At 44.5% G+C, this 23,175-nt stretch overlaps 1 protein-coding gene across 1 annotated transcript; it reads right to left on the minus strand.

The window, feature by feature from the left end:
• Positions 1-227: 227 nt before the first annotated feature.
• On the minus strand, positions 228-23,065 carry SYPL1 (synaptophysin like 1). Its single transcript, XM_026702399.2, has 5 exons — positions 22,932-23,065; positions 9,213-9,331; positions 6,881-7,091; positions 5,645-5,833; positions 228-676 (listed from the first exon to the last, which is right to left on the minus strand). The coding sequence occupies exons 1-5, from the start codon at positions 22,998-23,000 to the stop codon at positions 545-547; spliced, it is 720 nt and encodes a 239-aa protein (XP_026558184.1). The 5' UTR covers positions 23,001-23,065; the 3' UTR covers positions 228-544.
• Between the last annotated feature and the right edge of the window lie 110 nt (positions 23,066-23,175).

The raw sequence follows: 23,175 nt of genomic DNA on the forward strand, positions 1-23,175 counted from the left end.
GCTCAGGGGTGGGTAGGAGGGCCAATCCTGCGCTTTTCTCTTCTTTCTCCTCTCAGCTGATTACCAGTTGGGTCAAACCGGGCCGAACCGGTAGCATATCACTGCTGAGTCAGCCCCACTGAATTCAGCGGGACTTCCTTCTAAGGAAGCATACACTAATAAAGAGTGACACTAAGCAAGGGACAACTCAACTCTAATCACACACAAGACAAGCTGCCTTCAATCAATTGAAATGCTGCTCACTCAACTTTTTATTATCAACACGGGGGAGCAGGGCGGAGTCTTCGAACCCGAGACAGAGGAACCCTCTTTTTTTCAACGCAGAGAGAACAAGCTTTCATGCAACGTGATATTTCTCGTGCACGGTGTCACTTTTGGTTCTGTCCTCGGCGTGGAAGCAAAAAACAAAAATGTGAAACCCATTGATTTTTCACACATCGATTACACCATGGAGGAGGGGAGGGACAGGGGAGGGAACAGCCATTGCGAGGATCATCCTGAGGCGAGAGGTGTTATTTCCACATCCAAGGCCTTTTCAGGCCTTTCACATCCCTGAAGGAGACGGGGAACTGGTTGCGTTCGGCAAAGCGCTGGAGGGAGGACTGTGTAGGTGGGTTTCTTTGTAGACGAACCAAGCGCTGCCAGCCCACAGGAACAGGTTGAGGAAGCCGACGACCTTAGAGGAAAGAGAAAGCGGGAAAAGTTCAAGAATTTTAGGCCTAAGCAGCCCAGTTTATTTCAAAGGGATGGGATGAGCCAGCAGAAAAATGGAACCAAAGGCTTTGATTTCTGCTCCAGAAAGTGGCAGAAATGTATTATTCGCTACCCCTTTAAACAATATATTTGATGGATGATATTGTACAGTTCAGGGGACCCCAAACTTGGCAACTTTAAGACTTGTGGACTTTAACCCCCAGAATTCTGGGAGTTGAAGTCCACAAGTCTTAAAGTTGCCAAATTTGGAGACCTCTGGTATAATTGAATGTTATCACAAATTAGGATCCCAGCTAATTCTTGACGCCCAACCATTCATTTACAGATTGTTTAAAGTTACAAAGGCAGTGGAAAAAGTGACTTGCGACTGGTCCTCGCACGTAAAACCGTCTGTCATGTAATAAAAAATCAGCCAAACCGTCTGTCATGTAATAAAAAATCAGCCGCCTGGTAACCAGAATGCATTCATAATAGCAGCATTCTGGGGTCATGTGATCACCACTTGCAACTTCCCTGCAGACTTTCAAAAAGCAAAGACAACAGGGGAAACCAGATTTGTTTAATAACCAGGTCATTTGCTAACAACCCTGGTGAAAAGCTCATAAAATTGGGTGTGGACTCAGTTAATGCCGGCATTGCTTGGCAGAAGCAATCTTAGGAGGAGGAGGAGGAGGAGGAGGAGGAGAAGGAGAAGAAGAAGAAGAAGAAGAAGAAGAAGAAGAAGAAGAAGAAGAAGAAGAAGAAGAAGAAGAAGAAGAAGAAGAAGAAGAAGAAGAAGAAGAAGAAGAAGAAGAAGAAGAAGAAGAAGAAGAAGAAGAAGAAGGTGGTGTATGAATTAAGAGAGGAAGGCAAAATGACACAACACTGGAGTTCATTGACTGAATAATCCAGTGAGCCTAAACTTACACTTCTGTAATAGTTGTATTTCCAGGGGGTGAGCAAACCATGGTTTGCATTAAGGTCCCAGAAGTACCACAAGGAGGCATCTTCATTCCCCCCCAGAACTGCAGGACCGACATTTGGGTAACAGATGGTTAAAAACATGTGGCGAGCTGTTTGCCAGCTGTTTCACATCAGGAAACGAAAGTAAGATACGCCTTGCCTTGCCACAGGCTCAGCCCATGGAAAGTAGCTAGCAATAAAAATGGAAAGGCTCAGTCTATGCTCTCCCTAAAAATAAAATTTGGCTCCCTTTTTTTTGCATGACATTTTGACAGCACGGCCCTCCTGGGTCTTGTATGAGCTGCTGGCATCCGTGTGAAAGAAAATGTGTCTCCAGTTACAAAAAGTTGCGATGAATGTTACGGGATCTGCTTTAGCATTCTGGCATTTCATTATGGTGAAATGATTTCAGATAAATTGGCCTAGCGTTTCCCCCCTGATTTTATCCAACAAACACATCCTGGATTTCTTTTCTATCACAAGAGGGATCTAACACTTTATTCAAGAACGTTTATTTTTTATTTTATTTTATTTATAAAATCGATTGGCCGCCCAGCTTACCTCAAGGTAATTCCAGGCGGCTTACACTATCGTAAAAGATAAAATACTGTATATAAAGTAAAACCATAAATAAGTTAGTACAGAAAGTCAAACACTGCAAAGATGGGGAGGGAGATGGGATCTGTTATTAACTGATCAATCACTCCACTAATGCAGATAGTCCTCGACTTACAATAGTTCCTTTAGTGACCATTCGAAGTTACAACATCACCGAAAAAAATGGCTTATGACCATTTTTCACACTTACAACCATAACTCCATCCCCATGGTCATCATCATTACCCTCTTTTAGTGACCGCATAATCCCTTGCGGGGTGGAGTCCGGGCAACTGAATGGAGCTGAGTGTTCACTGGCCGGATGCCCTTCCTGTTGCCAATGTAGAGTTACATTCAGCAGGTATAGAGAAATATCTGCCACTACCTGGGATCGAACTCACATCCTCCTGATTGTGAGGCGAGCACTCTACCTCTAGGCTACTGCACCATTCAGCATCCCCATAGTCATGTGATCAAAATTCAGACGCTTGGCAACTGACTCATATTTACAACAGTGGCCGTGTCCTGTTTTCCCGTGATCCCCTTTTCAAGCCTTGCAACCAGCAAAGTCAACAGGGAATCCAGATTCATTTATGAACCCTGTTACTAATTTAATAAGTGCTGTGATTCACTGAACAACTGTGGCAAGAAAGGTCGTAAAATGGGGCCCTTACCAAATGTCTCACTTAGCAACAGAAATTTTGGGCTCAATTAAGTCGAGGACTACCTGTTTGGACAAGATATAAAACCAAAATCAAAGCGTTGGAATGAGCTGCCAAGTTCTGTCTGAAAAGGAAGCATGTCTAAGCAACAGAGGTCTTTTGTTACATGACATATTTTTGATGTGCAAAATAACATACCGTGCCAAAGACAGACTACTCCATCTTGAAATTCTATCTCACAGAAGAAAATGCATCCCAAAGGAGTGGGTGGAAATGCAGAAAATGAGATAACTAAATAGCCATAGCACTTAGACTTATGTACCGCTTCACAGTGCTTTTACAGCTCTCTCTAAGCGGTTTACAGAGTCAGCCTATTGCCTCCAACAACAATCCGGCTCCTCATTTTACTGACTTCAGAAGGATGGAAGGCTGAGTCAATCCTGAGCCTGTCAGAATCGAACTGCCAAGTTGCAGGCAGCAGTCAATCAGCAGAAGTAGCCTGCAGTACCGCATTCTAACCACTGCATCACCATGGCTCATCCTCATGGTGAGAAGAAATTCTTTGGAATCACTGAGAACTTGATATAGCTTGACTGAAATTTCTGAAAATAGCATTTTCATTTGGAACATACAAGTAATCCGCAACCTATGGGCCTAATGGAGCCTGCCCATTATGATCGTAAGTTGTGACAAGTCTGCCCCAATTTTATAATCTTTTAAAAAGGCATCGGTTTGCCAAGGATAACTTGATAATCCAGAAGATCTCTACGACTGCGCGGAAATGGATAAACTCACCCAAAAGTTAAAAGATAAGGAAGACTAAAAAAATTATACACTTTGGGAAAACTGGTATAATTGGATAAAGGATAGAAACCAGTGAATAAACAGATGGGGAAGGGAAAATATAAAGAGATTATGATAGGAGTATTTACCAGATAGAGGAAGCAAGCACTGGAAAACTGTTTGATAAGAACTCACTGTCTAAATAATTAGAAATGTTTGTTTTTATGTTTATTGGTTATGGATACCTTTTTGGCTTCGTATTTTATGAAATGTTTTGTATTATGTATATATTTTTAATGTTTAATAAAGTTTATTTTTAAAAACTAAAAAAAGCATCTGTTAAGCAAATGGTCATTGTGGGGTCATGGGATCACCATTTGCAGCTTCTCTGCAGGCTTCTAAAAAGCAAAGACAACAGGCAAAAACAGATTCGTTTAACAACCAGGTTATTTGCTAACAGCCATGGTAAAAAGGTCATAAAATTGGGAGTGGACTGAGATAATGCCCACATTGCTTAGCGACAAAAATTCCAGTCTCAATTGTGGTCGTAAGTCAAAGAACCACCCGTATATTTTAAGAGTTGTACTTCTGGGAATCACAAGAGACATCGCATCGATGTTATATAGCAATGTATTTCAAACTTGGCAATATTAAGATGCATGGACTTCAACTCCCAGAATCCTTCAGCCCTCACATCTTAAAAACTGTTTGAAAAAAAACCACCGGTATAAAACTACAGGTAGTCCTTGACTTACAACACAGTTCATTTAGTGACTGCTCAAAGTTACTAACAGCACCAAAACAAGTGATAGCAAACAAGTGACCAAGTGACCACTTTTAAGCATTTTTAACAGATGATAATTAGGTGACCACTCTGGTTGTTAAGTTAAACCCATTGTTCGCCGTGGGGTGCTTTTGCCAAAAACTGGAAGTATTTGCCAGTTTACAATAAAAAATGTCCCAAATTGTGGTCACGTGACTAGGGATGGCTGCTATTTGCAGCCATCCCTAGTCACGTGACCACAATTTGGGACATTTTTTATAGCCATAAATGGGAGCCAGTTTGCGGAGTGCCTGAAATGCAATCACAGGCCTGCAGGGGGCAGAGCAAGCATTGGAATTTCAAAACTGGGAAGTAAGTACCTTTTTTGGAGGGGGTGGGAGTGTCAATCATAACTTCCAATGGTCACAGTGACTAGTCACAAATTGAGGACTGCTTCAGTACTCCCTACAAAACTCACGCCACCTTTCCAAACCATAAAGTTCTAAAAATTTTGGAGCACGGAAGTTTTCAAAGTTGTGCCTATGGAAAGCAGCCAATGTTCATATTCCTCACCATGCCTTAAAAGAGCTGTACATGAATGCAAATTTCAAGCATGCCAAAACATGCTCTAGTACGAAACACACCTCAGACAGGCATGTTCCTAAATAAATACGCTTATTTCCGATGGTTTATTTAGACCTACCTGGGAAACCTGCAGTTCCCAGTACCTGAAGTTACCCTTTGCTCCCTTTCCAAGCCCCCTCACCAGAGGTGGGTATTCGGCAGATTCTGACCACTTCTGGAGAACCAGAAGAGGACATTTTGAGTGGTTCGGAGAACCGGCAAATACCACCCTTGACTGGAGATTTTACAGGATCTGGCACTCCCCGCCCTTTTTGAATTCAGAATTCTGCTCCATTCCCAGGAGGCTGATGCTTAGAAGATAAATGTGATCGTCACAAAGTGAGAAACATAAAAAACAGGAGGTCAACGTAAGATAAGGTTCCCCATTCATGTTTATTGCCAACTCTTCCTACTGCTAGTTTCAGTTAACATGCAATTAGCGCTGTATTATTAGCCTAGTGTTCTCTCTCCAACAGAGACTGACCGAGAGTCTTTGGCAGCCTCATATCAGTGCCCCTTCCACCTGTTCCTTCCCCTCCTGAACCACAGGCCTACGTACCACGGACACGTTCAAGGATCCCATCCTTCTGATCTCATTGAAATGGCAGAAACCAGGCTGTGCATTACAATATTCAGATACAGTAACTATGCCGGGTCCGGTGGACACTTTGATGTCGACAAGCGCCTTCGCCCAGGCCGATGTGCTGACCAGCCACAGGAAAGCAATGATGACCGTAAGGATGAAGTCCTGGAGAAGGAGGAAAGTTAAGAGGCTTCAGAAGAAAAAAAAATGATCCAAACAGATCAATTCTATCATTCCAAGGACTAACATTTATCATATCATAACTCTGGGGTCCATCAAAAGTTTATGGACCAAGGAATGGTGCAAATTTTCTGCATGTAAAAAATTTGAGCGGGTGGGCCTGCTTGCAACATCTATCACAGACCCTGCCTTGTGTATTTTTGGTCTACAGAAAAGATGTCACACTCACCACAGTTCCTGGAATCCAGCGGCAAGAGAAAAGAAGAAGAAAGGTTTACTGTTATGGTTAGATATTTCTCTGAAGGATGTAGGACCTGTTCTTAGCATCAGAGTTCACTGTTCCATTTCATCCAGCTGCCTAGGCATGGGCTGGGGTGCTACACGCTCACAAAAGGCATAGAGCAATGGACAGAGATGAGAGGAAAGCTACGTTTAAACAAAATTCACCAAGAGTGAGTAAGTGAATCTTAGGGCTTAAAAAAGTAATCGTTTGTTGGGGAACTGCCAGTTATGCTGGAAGGAGGGGTAAAGCAAGGCTCTAGTTTGGAGTCCTTGCGTAGCAATAAACAGCATAAGCCTGACCTCCTCCAACATCCATGAAGCCTTATCTGCTCATTCCCAGTGGAAGGCAAGCAGTCTGGTGAGATTCTTGTAACATAGATAATAGGCAATAAAGTTGCTGACATTAGCTATTTACAAGTGGCTCTGGTTGCTTGAAACGGACACTCTTCTTGCTTTTATTCAAAATAACTGTTTTCCCTATAATATTTATCTTCTAATAGAGGGAAATATATTCATACTGAAGAAATACGTCTGCAAGAAAACAAGCAAGCTCAGAGAGCACCAAGGACCTCTCATGTCAAGCTACAAATATTCTACTCTATTAGTAAAAACAAAACTATGCTCTCAATAAATTAATCTTAGGGATAAGTGGTACTCATAGTTGTTTTCCATCCATTAAATATGCATACCTTCAGCCAGTGCTATAAATAATAGAAAAACAAGGTAAAAAGCCAGTTTATGTTGACTTACAACCATAGGGAGTTTTCCAGCACCTCGATACAAGTGCATGTAACCGAGGTACAATATTAAGGCTGCGATACAATACAGGAACACGAGGACCGCAAAAGTGACGAAGAACTCTGCCGAGGAGGAGAAATCTCCCACCAAGTAGCTGGGCAAATTCCAAGTATTGTTGCATTTCATTCCTGGCTCCAGAGGTCCAAAGGAGATTTTGCTCAACCTGGTGACAAGAAGAAAAAGCTGACACTTAGGTGTTTTTGTCCATGCAGGAATGTGTGCATGTGTGTCTGTGCATACGTGTCATGTCTCAAGTACTGCAATTTACATACTTACATCAGAGGTGCAAAAGTGAGTATACAAGAGCAGGACTTGCAAAGTGATGGCCGTTGTCATAATTTCAACCTAACTTTGATTTGCTGGGAATGTCCACCTTTTCTACCTGGATATGTTCCCACAAAGAGGGAAACTTCTTTGTCTCCAGTAATGTGTCATGCTCCTGGTGGAGGCTGACTCTGAGGGAAAGGAGGAACAGCCGGCAGGGAGTGGAAGTGTGGCTCCGGAGGTTGTGGAAGAGGATGGGGAAGGGCAGAGGCCGGCTGGGCAGTCAGAGGAGAACCCAGGCCCATCCCCTCTCCATCCTAGGACACGCAGGGAGAAGAGGATAAGGGAGAGATGTGCTCTACTCGGGAGGAGAAGGCCTTGATCCTCTTCATGGGCTGCAGCTGTGACAATTGGATAAAAGGATGGACATGCATACGGGCGAGTGCTGGAAACAAAGCATGGAAATATCTCTAATTTATTGTTCCTCTCTGAGTTTGGCACCCTTCCCAGTGTGTGTTCTGGTATCTGTGGATGTCTTCAAGCCCTTATCTTGCCTGGTTTGTGTTGTTTTTTACTCTTTATAATGTATAGGCATTTTTAGTTTAAACGGCATTTCCTCCTTCTTGTAACTGCTCGTGTGGGAGGTTTTTTTTGGAGCTTGGAAGCAAAGTGAAGGAATAAAAGGGGCTTTGTCTGTTTTTGTGACTGTGTTCATTTTGTATCCCACCCTGGGTCATCACACAATGTTTTTGCTGATCCAAGTTTCTCTAAGTGTTTGCAGATCAGGTGTGTTTCTATGCAGAAGATTTTATATTTAAATCTGAGAACACTTGGGCAGGACACAGATAATCCTCAAGTTACAATGGCAATTGGGACCAGGATTGCTGTCCACCCTCATTCAAATCAAAAGTCTCTAGCCACATCTCAGAGAAAAGTAAATTGGTTTATCAGAAGTTGCCATGTTGGCGCATGGCTGGGTGCAGCCGATACTAAATTACATCCTACATTCCCCCCTTGACCCTGGTCTTTCCCCCACCCCCTGGATGTGACTTCTCCAATGGGACACATCCATCTCCAAGAGTCATCCATCATGCTCTCCAATAACCTTCTTCTGCGACAACTTTGGGATGCTGGGATGATTATCTAGGCATTTCAAGAATGCCTTGCTTTCCCCCGCTCCCTTTTTCTGGCAGCTAAAAAGACCTAAGGGGTATCTTTCTAGTTGTCAGGCATAACACTACACAACTGCAGAGAGGTTGGGAGGTCTTATCAAAGTGGCTTGTGTCCTGCTGGCTTCCCCATTGATTTTGCTCATGGGAAGACGGCAGGGAAGGGACGAAAGGCGATCATGCGATTGTCAGGTACTGCAACTGTTGTTTAAGTGCCCAAATCATGGGGATGGTGTGACAGCCAGAACTTTGAAGACCGGTTGCAAGACCCTCTCATTCGGCACAACTCTGAGTGGTCCCTGAACAAGGAGTCGGTAAGTGAGGACTCCCTGCCTAGTACTCAGCCACTTGGGAACAAAACAGATTGGAAGCAATTTTTTTCCTCCCAATAGCAAATGCTTTCCATAGAACCAGACATGAGGAAAAAGCTTGCTAAGAAGTGTTTGAAAATGGATGATGAAAGTAAAACTTCCATCATTTTTTTGGGGGGGGGGGATGTGCAACTGAGTGAGAATTATTTCCAAATATTCCGCTGCCACAGGATATTGTAACCATGTGTGTCCTGATTACTGTAATCTCTCCAACAAAAATATTTATTTGCTCATTTATTTGATTCAAGATCCTGCCTTTCCCCCAGGAACTCCAGATGGCTTCACCAACCTCCAATTTCCCCCCAGCAGCAACCACACAAGGCAGATTGGGGAAAAGGGCAGGACTGGCCCAACACCAGCTCTATCACAACGTTACTATCTCTACAAATAACTGTCATCTCCAACAATAACTTTTCTTGGATCACAGGCAGATACACCCAAGAACCACCAGGTGGGTTATAAAAAGTGCCATGCTCTCACCTGAAGGGATAGAAGAAATCCCGGGTCCATGTGATATTTTGGTTATTTTTACAGGTGAGGAATATAGATGTTTTCCCACTGTATCCACCACAGGTAGCAAAGGCAAAAATGGAGAATATCTATGAGAAATTGAAAAGCGGGGAGAAAAGTGACATGTTAATGATGTTTTCCAGAGACAGAGGCAAACACAGTACTGGTCGTCTTCACAAGCACAATCTAGAATTCTTTTTTGCTCTTTAGAACCACCTTCCAAACTTCAGGTCTTTTGAAAGCTTGGTTGAAGACCCATCCTTTGAATCACTTCAACGGAGATCTCTTAAGAACTTCAAGAGACGTGGGTTCACACCTTGTATAGTTTAGCAAACTGATGAAGTTTTCACATGGTTAAGATATAAACTCCAATGGCTGGATTCACCCCATAATTTATGCCTCCCCCCCAAAAAATATATAGTGGTACTTTGGTACTTATTGTTCATTGGTTCCGGGAAGTGTGATGAGTACTAAAAACAATGAGCACCAAACAAATGTTTCCCACAAAGAATAACGTAATGAGTCATAAAGAAGCTAACATCGACAAGTTGTAGCTTGTGTGTTGAGTACCAAACAAATGATGAGTACTGGGACAAACTTTTGTGTCAAAATGTACCAAGGTGCCACCGTATTAAAAATTTAATGCAAAACATTAATGTTTGCAGCATGACAAGGAAAAAAGTAATTTTCAAATTGTGGAAGATGTTATCAAAGCCCTTATCAAACCTAATACAAATTTAGTTTTATTTATGTATCTATTCCCCCCACCCCCTATGATTTTTATAAACAACTCAAGATGGTGAATATATTCCTCCTCCTATTTTCCTCACAACAACCTTGTGAAGTGAGTTGGCTTTGTAAGACATAGAGCATTGGATTCCCTATCACTGCAAAAAGACACACAATTTGTCTTTTAGTCCAATTTATCTCCCATGTTTTCCAGTGCTCTTAAGGACACAGTCAAAACTACATGCCAGTTAAGAAAGACCAAGCTGTTCAGATTGACTGCAAACTATAGTGAAAGAGATGAACATCCAGAAAATAGTCTCCTGTTGACTGAGGCTGTGCAAATCCAGAGAGGTCTTTGAAACATTTTTCAAAGCAATTCTTTTTAAATGGCTAAAAAGCAGCCATGTTTTCTTCTTCGTGAGCTTGGAAGATGACATGGCTGTTTTAATGAGGAAAAGACTTCATGCACTTTTCCTTGGGTTCCAATATAGTACCGTGTTTTCCCGAAAATAAGACCCTATCTTATATTTTTTTCTACCACCAAAAAAGGCGCCAGCTCTTATTTTCGGGGGATGTCATCCACTGACTAACCTCACTTGCACATGTTGCCCCTGGCCTCCTTTTTGCTGTCAGAGGCCTTCAGGAATTTCTTCTGCAGCTGGCAAGGCTTTCCTGAAGGCCTCTGCAACCGATAACAGAGCTCTGGATCGGTCTGTAACTTGGTTATCCAAAGGTAAGAAGTAGGGCAGCTCTACCCTCCCCATTCCCACCCTAGCTTAATTTTTACCCGTCCACTCTGGAGTGGGTGGGATCTTAATTAGGGCTTATTTGGGGGGGGGGCTTATATTGGATGCACATGTAAAAATCAAGCTAGGACTTCCTTTCAGGGTAGGTCGTATTTTCAGGAAAACATGGTACCTTAAAAAAAAAAAAAATCCACATGACCCTCCAGGCTAATTTAAAGCAGGTCGTTTTCATTTTAAATTTGTGAGATTAGACCCAGAAATTCCTGAAACACACATTTTCAATCCTATAAAGAAAAGCCAAGGTTGCTATTTCAACATCTTAGCCTGCTCCCCCCGCTTCCCTAAGTAATGATCATACTTAAAAGCCAGCAACCTGTTGTGCAACATTTTACAACTTGCTTCAGTTATTGCTTAGCACAAAATCTTCCCTCTCCAAAAGGTTGAAGTTTGGAATTAAAACTGAAGGGCAACGAAAAGAACAATGGAAAGTTGAATGAGTCAACCCAGGAACTATTCATGGTCTCCAGTCAGGATTGTCCTACGGATTAAAGGGAGAAGGTAAGAGAAGAATTTTCTCCTCTGGCTCTGTTGATTTCCTTGTGCTGTTGTTACGAACTTCCTCTTTCTGCCACAGGCTTACACAATTATTACCCAATGTGAATAGAAGCGCTGAAATCGAACACAACCAACCACACCTTGGGCTGCTAGTGGAAGGACAAAAGATCCATTTGGATGATAACACGTCAGAAGAGCAAACCTAGAAATCTCCACATATGGAGGCCTAAGGACCCAGCCACGTTTTTGTGAATAGCCCTGAAATACCATTAGAGAAGGGGTGTCAAACAGAAGGCCTGGGGACCGGCTCCAGCCCGCAGGTTACTTAGATCTGGCCTATGGGGCCACCCTGGAAATAGAGAGGGACTGGCCCATGGTGCCTCTGCAAGTGAAAATGGAGCTTCCAAGGGCTGCGCACACCACCCCCTCAGCTCCGTTTCCGCTTACAGAGGGTTGCAGGAGGCCGTCCCAGCTGAAAATGGCATTTGCGAGGGCCTGTGTGGCCCCCTCAAGCTCCATTTTCCCTGACAGGTTGCAGGAGGCTGTCCCAGCCGAAAACGGAGTTTGCGAGGGCTTGCATGGCCCCCTCAAGCTCCATTTTCCCTGACAGGTTGCAGGAGGCCGTCCCAGCCGAAAATGGTGTTTGCGAAAGCTTGCGTGGCCCCCTCAAGCTCCATTTCCGCTTACAGAGGGTTGCAGGAGGCTCTCCCAGCCGAAAATGGACTTTGCAAGGGCCTGCATGGCCCCCTCAAGCTCCATTTTCCCTGACAAGTTGCAGGAGGCTGTCCCAGCTGAAAACGATGTTTGCGAGAGCCTGTGTGGCCCCCTCAAGCTCTGTTTCTGCTTACAGAGGGTTGCAGGAGGCTTTCCCAGCCGAAATTGGTGTTTGCGAGGGCTTGCATGGCCCCCTCGAGCTCCATTTTCCCTGACAGGTTGCAGGACGCCATCCCAGCCAAAAACGGAGCCTGTTTTCGCTGGCAGACTGCTCAGGTGTCACCCTGACACAAGTGACATCATGCTGCCCACCCTAACCCTGGCCCCCGGAGATCCAACACAACTCTGATGCGGCCCTCAATGAAATCGAGTTTGACACCTCTGCATTAGAGGGACTTCTAAATCTACCGTTTCTACAGGTAGTCCTTGACTTATAACAGTTCAATTAGTGACTGTTCAAAGTTACAAACAGCACTGAAAAAAGTGACTTTGGATCGTTTTTTCACACTTACGACCACTGTACCGTCCCCATGGTCACGTGATCCAAATTCACACTCTTGGTCACTGACTTGTACTTATGACGGTTGCAGTGCCCCAGGGTTATGCGATCCCTTTCTGCAATCTTCTTACAAGCGAAGTACGGAAGCCTGATTCACTTAATGACCGTGTGACTAACTTAACAACTGTAGTGATTCACTTAACAACTGTGGCAAGAATGGGCGTAAAATGGAACAAAATTCACTTAACAAATGTTTTGCTTAGCAAAAGAGATTTGGGGCTCAATTGTGGTTGTACGTCAAGGGTTACCTGTATATAAGAACTCACACAAACAAGTATTTCCTGGTTTCATTCTTCCTGAAATCTTTCTCTTGGGAACAAAAAGGTTCAGACCACAGGAGAAAATACAGAACCAATTTGCATCATTTTGCTTCGGCCCCATTTTAAAAATTAATTTTGGCATCCAACTGAAGTGTCATAGACTATTTCCTATCATTATTAATTTCATTTTTTTTTGTAAATTATTCTCTCCTTGGAGTCATCCAGCGTAGCATGCAAAAAGAAAATCATGTTTCTATAAATAAATAAAATAAACAAAATGATCTATCATTTTAAAATAGCCCAATAATTTTTAAAGCAAAGTTCATTTTTAGAATAAGACAAAAGGCAGTCTGGTCCCCTAGTGCAGTATTTTAGGTAAATGACTTTAGCTTCTGTTTAAAAGAAAACAGTATATTTGAAGAAGACAATTAATACTCTTTTATTCCTTCATATTCCCCTTTGGGTTTATTTTCTTTGCCATCACTGTTTCTTTGTCTTGTGATATTTTTGTGGAGTTTTTTTTTTGTATTATTCTCTGTTTTTAAAAATGTTTTAACCATTGTCACTAAGAGTTAGACAGTCTTTCCATTTGTCAAATTATTATTGATCCATAGTTTGCTGGAACTCATCAACCATATGTACAGGTGTACCTCAGCAATATTGTGGGTTTGGTTCCAGACCATTGCAATAAAGCAATATCACAATAAGGCAAGTCACATAATTGTTTTGGTTTCCCATTGCATAAACAAGTTATATTGATATTATCCTGTAATCCATTAAGTGCAAATTAGCATTATGACTAAAAAACCCCGTATGTATCTTAACTGAAATACTTTACTGCTAAAAAATGTTAACCATCCAGAAGTCATAACCTTTTTACTGTTGATAGATCTTGTTTTTTTTTTAAAAAAAGCAGTAAAACAAGGTATGCCAGTAGATAGGGTTGTACATACCACTGTCATGAGCTATGATTTACAAATCAAAATACTTGGGTTCAAAGAACTTGTTAAGGTTGCACTGGATGTTTATGCAATGTGTGAGTCCAGCTTTATATAGCTGAAAATTTAAAGGAGGACAGGAATAATTGCTGCATCTGTATCCATTCCTTCCTTGGGTATGCTTGGGATGCAAGATGAAATCCTGCAGATGTCAACTTTTAGTTCATTAAAATCTTGAAGAATTTGGTTGTTTACCTCTGGGCTGTTCACCATGATGTACAGATCATGGTGGATACTCCCGCCAAATGTTTAGACAACATCAAACCACAGGTAGGCCTTGACTTAAAACGAATTTATTTAGGGACTTTCTAAAATTATAACAGCACTGAAAAATGTGATTTACAACCAGTCCTCATACTTACGACCATTGCAGCTTTCCGTATGGTCATGTGATCAAAATTTGGGAGCTTGGCAACCGGTATGTATTTACAATGATTGCAATGACAGTCAAACGCAGGAAATCAGGAAATCCAGGCAGTTCAAATGAATGTAAAGGTTTCTTGCATGTGTACGTTTTCTATAAGAATCTGAGCTACTAACGGTCCAAGCAAATTGGTGATACATAAGAGTCAAAGGAATTCAAGGTGGGCCGGACTTGTGAGTGCAAAGGGATTTGAGGCTGATGACGCATTTGACTCCTCCCTCGGGCTCAGCCTGGTCATGTCCTACAATTCTGTGGTTATGTCATTGCTATTTCTAACCTACCCAGCCAGCTTCTGACAAGCAAAGCAATGGGGGAAGTCAGATTCACTTAACAGCTAAAGTGATTCACTTAACAATTATAGCAAAAAAGGTCGATAAATTGGACATGACTCACTTAACATCCTCTTTGTTTAGCAATGGAAATTCTGGTCCCAATTGTGGTCGTAAGTGGAGGACTACCTATATTCAGAGTGGGGAAATCAACTGTGATTGTGAAGAGCTGCAGAGGATGCTCCAACAGCAAATTCAGTTTAAGTACAAAGCCAGTGATGTTCAGGTTAGAACAAGTGATTGTGGAGTCTGAACTATCTCTGACAAGCCAGGAAAATGATATTGGGGTCACAGTGGACAGCACAGTTAAGAAATCAGCTCAATGCAGTAGTTGTTAGAAGAAGCAAATTCCATACTAGGGACCATTAGGGAAGGGATTTAAGAAAAAAAATGCCAAGATAATGCTCTTACGTTGCAGGATATACCCATAAATCTGCAGCGCATATATAATCCTGAATAGTTCTCTTTGCCAAACCCTAAAAAAAAAAGCGGGAAAAAAAATACAACTGGAAAAAGGGCAGCAGAGAGCAACCCAAATCATGCAAAACTTGGAACTCTTTCCATTTCAGAAACGATTAAAATATTTTGTGACACTCAATCTATGTTGAGGGCCGCAGGCTTCCAAATATCGGTTACCAAGCGAACAATAACAACAGAAGGATTTGTTTCTTCCCTCTCTCCATTGCCAGCAGCCAGAGGTCTCTGGTTGGTCAATGAGAGAAACCAAATGCTTGCCTGGAGGCCTCATCTACCAAAATTATTCTTACATTATGTTTCCTGGAACAATTCTAGCCTAACATGATCATGTGGGAGGTATGTATCATCTTCTCAGAATCATCACTTTCCTTGGAATTTCTTCTCCCGGGCATTTGTGCCGAAACAACATCTTTTGAGCTTGCTCCTCAAACTTCTAAGTGCAGAAACAGAATCTGTGCTGGCTAGCTCTCTGCCCGTCTCCCTACCTGTCCAATTAATATAGCCGCCCGTCTGACAAGAGCTTCTGGGCGCGTGAGGTTGTGCCATCTGGTGTCCGGTGCAAGGAGTCAGGAGCCAGGACAGAGTTCAAAAATACAAATTCATGCGACGACATAGACACGAGAAACTGAGATACTAACCGGCAAAGGCGAACTGGAGATAGATAATTGTCAATGGATTTCAAGGTTGGGGGGTGGGGGTGGACCTAGGTTTCTTACATGGGTGTAGAGACTCTGAAATGATCCAGACTGGTCCTACAACTAACCCTAGAGAACTGTTGAGGCCTGTTGGCCGCCAGCCCCTACAGCAGCCAAATCAGGGGAGCCGGCAGCATGGGAGTCAGGGTCAGCATCAGGGAAACCTGGGAGCTACGAGGAGGAATAGAGCTGGCAGAGAGAGAGAGAGAGAGAGACAGAGAAAGAGACAGAGACAGAGCCTAGGCCATCGTTAGCCTTCAGATGGAGAGTCAACAGTCCCCAGATCTGGAGGTGGTTGATGAAGAAGAGGAGGAACAGCTGGGTCGAGTGTCTGACGTGTGCATTGCTCAAAAGGCAGAGGAGAGGAGAGCAGTGGAAATCTATGGGTTGGTCCTTGGGATGAAAAAGCCACAGCTGCCCCATCCTAGCTCTGGGATAAACGGCAGGGGGGGAGGAGATGAATAGGTGTGACAGACAACTATTCATCTTCCGGCCAGATGGACTTGTTAGCCTGCGAGATAAACTTTTTGCCGGGGCTGCTGGCATTCCTAATAAAGGAATCTTTTGAGTTTCACGTCAGAGGGTGTGTCGTGTTTGGGGAGCTGGGTCAGAACAAGAAAGAGCCTGCCCTCCTTCTCTATCCAAAACTTCCCGATCTCTCAAGATCTTTGAAAAGTAAGCGAGCAACCCCTGACTTGTGATTGGAGGAGTGGAGAGGCCCCAGTGGCTGTGGGCACCCCAAGGTGTGGGAAGTAGAACATGGGTATCTCAGGGGATAGGGAGAGGCCCGAGACAGGTGGGCTTGTGCCTTGAAATAGGTCCTCCTGGGTCTTTCCCACCCATTAGGCATGACGGGCTACACTGAATGACCATATGTTCATTTAACAGTTTCCACTTAATGACTATTCATTTAACAGGCTCCACTTAATGACTATATGTTCATTTAACAAATGCATTGGGGAAAACAAGGATAGCAGGGCCATTAAGTGAGGTGATTCATTTAATGGTCATCCTGACTTTTGACTGTAATGGGCAAGATCCTATCTGTAGTGGGGCGGGCATCAAGTCACTGTCACTAGAAGGCCTCCAAAATCCCCTCCTCCTCTGTTATTTTTGATTCTGTAAATTGGTGCCAGATTGTAACCTCAAATTTGACAGCACCAATAGCAATCAATAGTAGTGGTACATTTCAAAAATTGTTACCACCAGTTCAGTGGGTGTGGCTTGGTGGGTGCGCTTTGCATGCACGCACATACTTTGTGTCCGTGTGCGTGCCAAACATGCACTTTGCACAGGCACAGAGGCGTTTTGACTTGCCTCCTGCAATCCTGCACTCTCCCTATCGCTTCAGCAGCTGCCGCACAGCAATTGCTGTACCGCGCAAAGCAGCTGCGCTTCAAAAGCAGAGGATATAGAGGAGTAGGGTAGAGCAGGGGGGCCCAACAGAGAGCTTTGGTTTGGTCTCCCCTGCTCATTGCTGCTACCGGCTCGGTCAAACCGGTAGAATTCCACCACTGAGTAATAGCCCTTAGACTTATATATCACTTCACAATGCTTTACAGCAGGGGTCTCCAACCTTGGCAAGTTTAAGCCTGGAAGACTTCAACTCCCAGAATTCCCCAGCCAGCAAACCTGGCTGGGGAATTCTGGGAATTGAAGTCCACCAGGCTTCAAGTTGCCAAGGTTGGAGACCCCTGTTTTACAGCACTGTCTAAGGGGTATACGGAGTCAGCACACTGCCCCCAACAATCTGGATCCTCATTTTACCAGCCTTGGAAGGATGAAAGGCCAAGTCAACCTTGAGCCGGTCAGGATGGAAGGAATCGAACTCCTGGCAATGTGAGCAGTTAGCCTGCAGTAGTGCATTCTAACCACTTGCGCCACTGCAAATACATGACAAGACTCAGAAATAAAAAGAATCCCACAATCAGTGCAGTTTTGCCTGGTACCATCAACTGTTGATAATTTCAAGAGTGGACCTCAAGTGTGAAAAAAAATTGTGCTTCCCCCATGGAGCCCCAAACAACTGGGGGTTGCCACCCATATTTAATCAGCATCCTACAGAAGCGAAATAATACAAGCACAGCCCCAACAAGCTTCCTGTTATGCAGTGACTGTTTTTATGCACATGAGATTTGATGAAGAACAAAATCTCATGGAAAGCAGAGTAAAAATGCTATCAGACCACTTTTTCTTCCATTTCCCTTTCAGTGTTTTTAATTCCCCTCTACTGTTAATAAAGCAAGGGTTGGAACACTTAATGCAAATCAATATTCATTAAATCAATATCATGATTTCGAGCCCAGCACGGTTTACTCTAAATTTAGAGTGAGCCATGATGGGCTCTAAATCATGATAACTGGTTTAATGAATCATGCATTTATCTAAAAATGTTCCAGATCGTTCCTGGCCAAGATGCAAATTCTCCCTGGATAGGAAACATCACCCACTTCTAATGTGCTTCTAATTAGGCCTCTCCCATTTCCACCCCATAGCAAAAATAAAAGCAAACTCTCACTTAAAAAGAAAAACTGAAAGCAACTTCTCTTGCCAAGCTGCATCTTAAATTCTCCTCATGATACAGCTCTTTCCTTACAGCACAAGGCAAAGCCCGGGCTGTGAGCTTCCCCATCTCTCTAGCCAGAACAATTCCATAACATCTGGTTCACATCCTACCTCTATACCAGGGGTGTCAAACTCGATTGCATTGAGGGCTGCATCAGGGTTGTGTTTGACCTGGGGGGGGCGGGGGGGCGTGGTCATGTAGGTGTGGCCGGCTTGATGTCACTCATATTCGGGGCACCTGTGGCGGCCCCAAAACCAGCAAAAACGGCTCCATTTTCGGCTACGATGGCCTCCCGCAACCCTCTGCCAGAGACAACAGAGCTGGGGAGAGCTACAAGCAGCCCTCCTGAGCTCTGTTTTCACTGGCAGAGGCACCGCGGGCCAGTCCTTTGCTGTTTTCTGGGTAGCCCCACAGGCCAGATCTAAACATCCTGTTGGGCCGGATCCAACCCCCAGGTGTCATCTTTGGAAGCCATATTCCACGCTGCCACATAGCCTGAGAAAGTGGGAGGGGGTGATTTCAATTAAGGAGCTCTAGGTAGACAAAATAGAATTCTTTTCTTAGTTCAAGGCCATTGAATATGGCTCAGGATCTTACTTTTGGACGGATCGTGATTGGGCCATGTGATGTGATGACGATCAAGGCGGGATGGATTTGTCGTTTGGGAAATTGTGGAAAGCCCCCCAAAACTGTTAGATTCGGGATTCCACAGATGCGCCAGGGGCTATTCTAATAAAGGTGCTTTTCAGATATGTTTGTCTCGGAGTTACTGATTGGAATGGAGCTTTGCTGGAACGCCTTGATTTTGACACCCACACTCTACACCTACTCTAACTACGCATGCCCCTTCCAAATTATTGAAAAAGACCACCACCACCCCAACATGACTTGGCCATGGGAAAAAAGGAAGGACCCTCATCATCCATGGTGGACTTCCATCCTGATTATTATTCTCAGCCAGTTGAGCATCCACACCCACTGAAGGAGTTAAGGCTGCAATTCCCACTAACCTCATTAGCCATATGAGAGGGAGCTGAAAGATATCTCAATTGGAAATAGCAAAGGAATGGCCTGCGGTGCTTCTGGAAGACAAGACGGGGTGTGTGGGGGGGGCCATGAGACCCCGGCACCCCATTTTTTACCTTAATAGCCTCCTGCAACACTCTGCCAGCCAAAAGGGGGTGCAAGGGGCATTGCACACACACACACCAGCACCCTGTTTTCAGCCTAGGTGGCCCCTTGCAGCACTTGGCGGGCCAAAATGGGGCACGAAGCGGCTTCGTGTGGTTTCCCCCACCCCATGCCTCATTTTGGCTGGCAAAGTGCTGCAGGAGGCCGTCCAGTCCGAAAACATCCCTCCTGTCTCCCACTACCACCCTGCTGACCCACGAAGGAAAAGTACAATGCTGATCCGGCCCTCATAGAAATCCATTTTGACACCCCTGCATATGATGGAGGACCAAGCTCGACATTAAATCTAGCATCTCAGGCTTCCCTTAAGATAGCATTTACCAATCGCCACTTGCAATTCCTGCCCTGCTCTGTTTGAAAGGCTTGTGAAATTAATCTAGTATTAAAAACAGAATCCCATCAAAGCCATGATCAACAATCAGATACTGTACTCGGGTATTTGGGCGTATCAAGCTCTTACTCATGCTCAAATGCTTTTCTCACAAACCTTATTTGTACAGCTTTTCAAAGGTGCAGCAAGGACATGTCAGGTTTGCTGCATTTGTTGTTTACCCAGGGAAGCATTTGAACACATTACTTTTCTAGGCAGAACTGGCCATTTTGAGAGTTCTTCCTTGTTAAACTGTTTATCTGTAGCTAACCCTCGACTTACAACCATAATTTGGAATAGAATTTCTGTTGAATTTCTATTGCTAAGCAAGACTTAGCATTAAGTAAGCCACCCGATTCTGCAACCTTTTTTTTTTTTTGGCCACAGTTAAATGAATCAAGCGGTCATTAAGTGAATCTGGTTTCTCCCACTGTCTTTGCTTGTTGGAAGCCAGCTGGGAAGATCAGAAATAGCGATCAAGTTCTAAATAAAGGCTAATTATTGTCAAGCGCCAGAATTTTGATCATGTGACCAATCAGTTATTATTCACATTTTTCAGTGATTTCAAACAGTCGCTAAATGAACAGTTATAAGTTGAAGATTAACTGTACTACAAACTTTAAGGCAGTGCAACGTTAAAGAATCTGATGATGTAAACCAGAGGTCTTCAAACTTGACAGCTTTAAGACTTGTGGACTTCAACTCCCAGAATTCCTCCTCCAGTCATGTTACTCCAGAATTCTGGGAGTTGAAGTCCACAAGTCTTAAACTTGCCAAGTGACCCTTAATGTAAACTATACTCCATGAGAGAGATATCAATCCATATGCATTTAAGGTCACCCCAAATTCCCTTAGAAGTAAACACTGGGGATTTCATTAAATGCTTTTCTTTCCCAGAATTCAGACCCTGGAAATCATTTTTTTAAAATCATTAAACCAGTCATCTTTCCTCACGATATCATCATCACCATCATTTTAGCCATTGTCCATCCACTGCAAAATGAAGGCCTTTCCTGCATGTTCCCAACCAATATGTTCTTGGGGGGTTTTTTTGCCCACAATATTTGCTGACCCCCACAATATATTCTAAGCCAGAGGTCTCCAAACTTGGCAACTTGTGGACATAGCTGGCTGAGGAATTCTGGGAGCTGAAGTCCACAAGTCTTAAAGTTGCCAAGTTTGGGGACCCTGTTTCTAAACCAATGTGTGTGTGTTTTTTTTAAAAAACCTGGCAGCTTTAAGATGTCTGGATTTCAACTGTTGACTGGGAAATTCTGGGAGTGGTAGTCCACACATCTTAAAGTTTGCCAAGTTTGAAAAATCCTGATCTGAACTGTTGCATGGAGTCCTTGGTACACTCAGAGCCTCTTACAGATATTTCACTGCCCAGCTAGGCAACATCTCCAACGATCTGCTGTTACCTAGAGTTTGTAATGAAACATCATCAAGAAAACCACCAAGCTCAGAGAGTACAGGCAGACCTCGACTTACAACAGTTCATTTAGTGACCGTTCAAAGTTACAAAGTTGGCACTAAAAAAAGGTGACTTAGGACCATTTCCCACACTTATGACCGCAGCAGCGTCCCCCATGGGTCAGGGGATTTACATTCAGATGCTTGACAACTGACTTGCATTTATGACGGGTGCAGGTGTCCTTGGGAGGGGGCGGTGTCCCACGATCCCTTTTTGCAAACTTCCTACAAGCAAAGTCAATGGGGAAGCCAGATTCACTTAAAACCCCTTGTCCCTAATTTAAGAACCGCAGCGATTCACTTAACGTGGCGAGAAAAGTGGTAAAAAAACAGCTCAAACTCACTCAAGATATGTCTTGCTTAAGGACATACATTTTCGATTCGGGTCAATTGTGGTCATAGGCTGAGGACCCACGTGTACCAAGGACTCCACAATTCAAACCTGAGCTACAAAGACTATTTTTCTGTTGTGTAACTAGCTGCACCCTGCAGTCAATCCACACCAGGTTGGTTTTTGTTTTTTTTAATCATCAATAAATCAAACTACAGTGCAAGCAATACAAACAAGGCCTAGAATTCCGTTGAACGGGGCACCATCTGGAAGCGGTAGAAACAGAGGTGCCATTTTGCTCTCTTCCCCAGGAATAAACTTATACAATAGCTTCTTCGGGCAAAGGCGCCCATTTCATTCCTCCATAGCCCCGGAGATCAGACCTCCCCCCCCCCCCTCCACGATCGTTTTCTCTTGCAAAACGCCCCCCCCCGCTAAAGATCCCATGTTAAGCGATTAAGCCTCTCTGGATTCCTTAAAGCAACTTAACGGGCCCTTTGGATCCGGTATTCTTGGGGAAAGAAGCCAGTCGTTGAAACGGGGGCGGGAGGGCGAGTGCGGGAGAAAAGAAACCCAACCGATTCAGGCGCAATCTGTACTAGTGGATCTGGGAGCGACCCTTTCGAATCGCGGGATCTCTGGCCGCAGATTCCACGGCTTAGGCACGTCGGCTCGCGGGCGAAGACAGCGCAACTATGCAACTGAGGGAAGCGGGGGGGCGGGGGGGGCGGGAAGAGAGAGGGAAAATTCCCAAAAATAGATCGCCGGAGGATTTAGGGGTGTGGAAGAGCCATAAGTTTCCTAGAAGGAATCGAAACATTCAACTTCGCAGCCCGGAGGCCACGCCTGTGTTTATAAATCCGTCGGGCGGGTGCGGGGGGAGAACCACGGAAAGGAAAGCGGGGGGAGAGATAGGAAAAAATGCAGGCGGAGGCGCTGGACTGTGCAAGCAGAGCGGGAGAGAGGGAGGAAAGTTCACCCGATCTTGGCTCGGGACAACGGGGGGAGGGGGGGAACCGGGGGGAAAGGAACCGACTGCAACCCCCCCCCCAAAAACACCCCGATCCTTCCCACCCAGGCGCGGGGGAGGCCCGAGGGAAATGGCAGAGCCCGGATTGCACGCGTGTGCCCTGCAGTCGCGCGTGGCGCCCCCGGTTTCCTCCTTTGGCGTTACGTTTCCGTCCCTTCGGCTGGAGGGAGCGGGCCCTCCGCAGCAGCCCGCCCGGGCTCGGCTGGCTGGGTGCCTCCCGTCGCCGCCGCTGCTCAACTTACCCATTGCAGGACTTTGATGAAGCCGAGCGGCTCCTTGGCGGGCCCCAGATCCAAATTAAACCCGGACATTTCCAGCGGGGAGCGAGCGGAGCGCTAGGGAGGCGTCTCTTTCGGTTTGTCGCTCCTGGAAGGGGGAGCGGGGCAGGGCGGGCGAGCGAGCAGAGGGAGGGAGGGAGGGAAGGGGCGGTTACGGCCGAAGGGGCCGTCGGCTTCCTATCTGATTCACTCGCTCCGGGCTGGCGGG

This window comes from Pseudonaja textilis, chromosome 10 (genome assembly GCF_049901715.1).
Source record: "Pseudonaja textilis isolate UNSWEBS1 chromosome 10, rPseTex1.2, whole genome shotgun sequence".
Taxonomy (NCBI): domain Eukaryota; kingdom Metazoa; phylum Chordata; class Lepidosauria; order Squamata; family Elapidae; genus Pseudonaja; species Pseudonaja textilis.

Coding starts and splice junctions, on each gene's coding strand:
- SYPL1 (XM_026702399.2), bottom strand. CDS start 23,000: ATGTCCGGGTTTAATTTGGATCTGGGGCCCGCCAAGGAGCCGCTCGGC. Junction 5,834..6,880: donor CTGGAAAACTCCCTATGGTT/GTAAGTCAACAT, acceptor CTCCTTCTCCAG/GACTTCATCCTTACGGTCAT. Junction 677..5,644: donor GATCCTTGAACGTGTCCGTG/GTACGTAGGCCT, acceptor CTTTCCTCTAAG/GTCGTCGGCTTCCTCAACCT.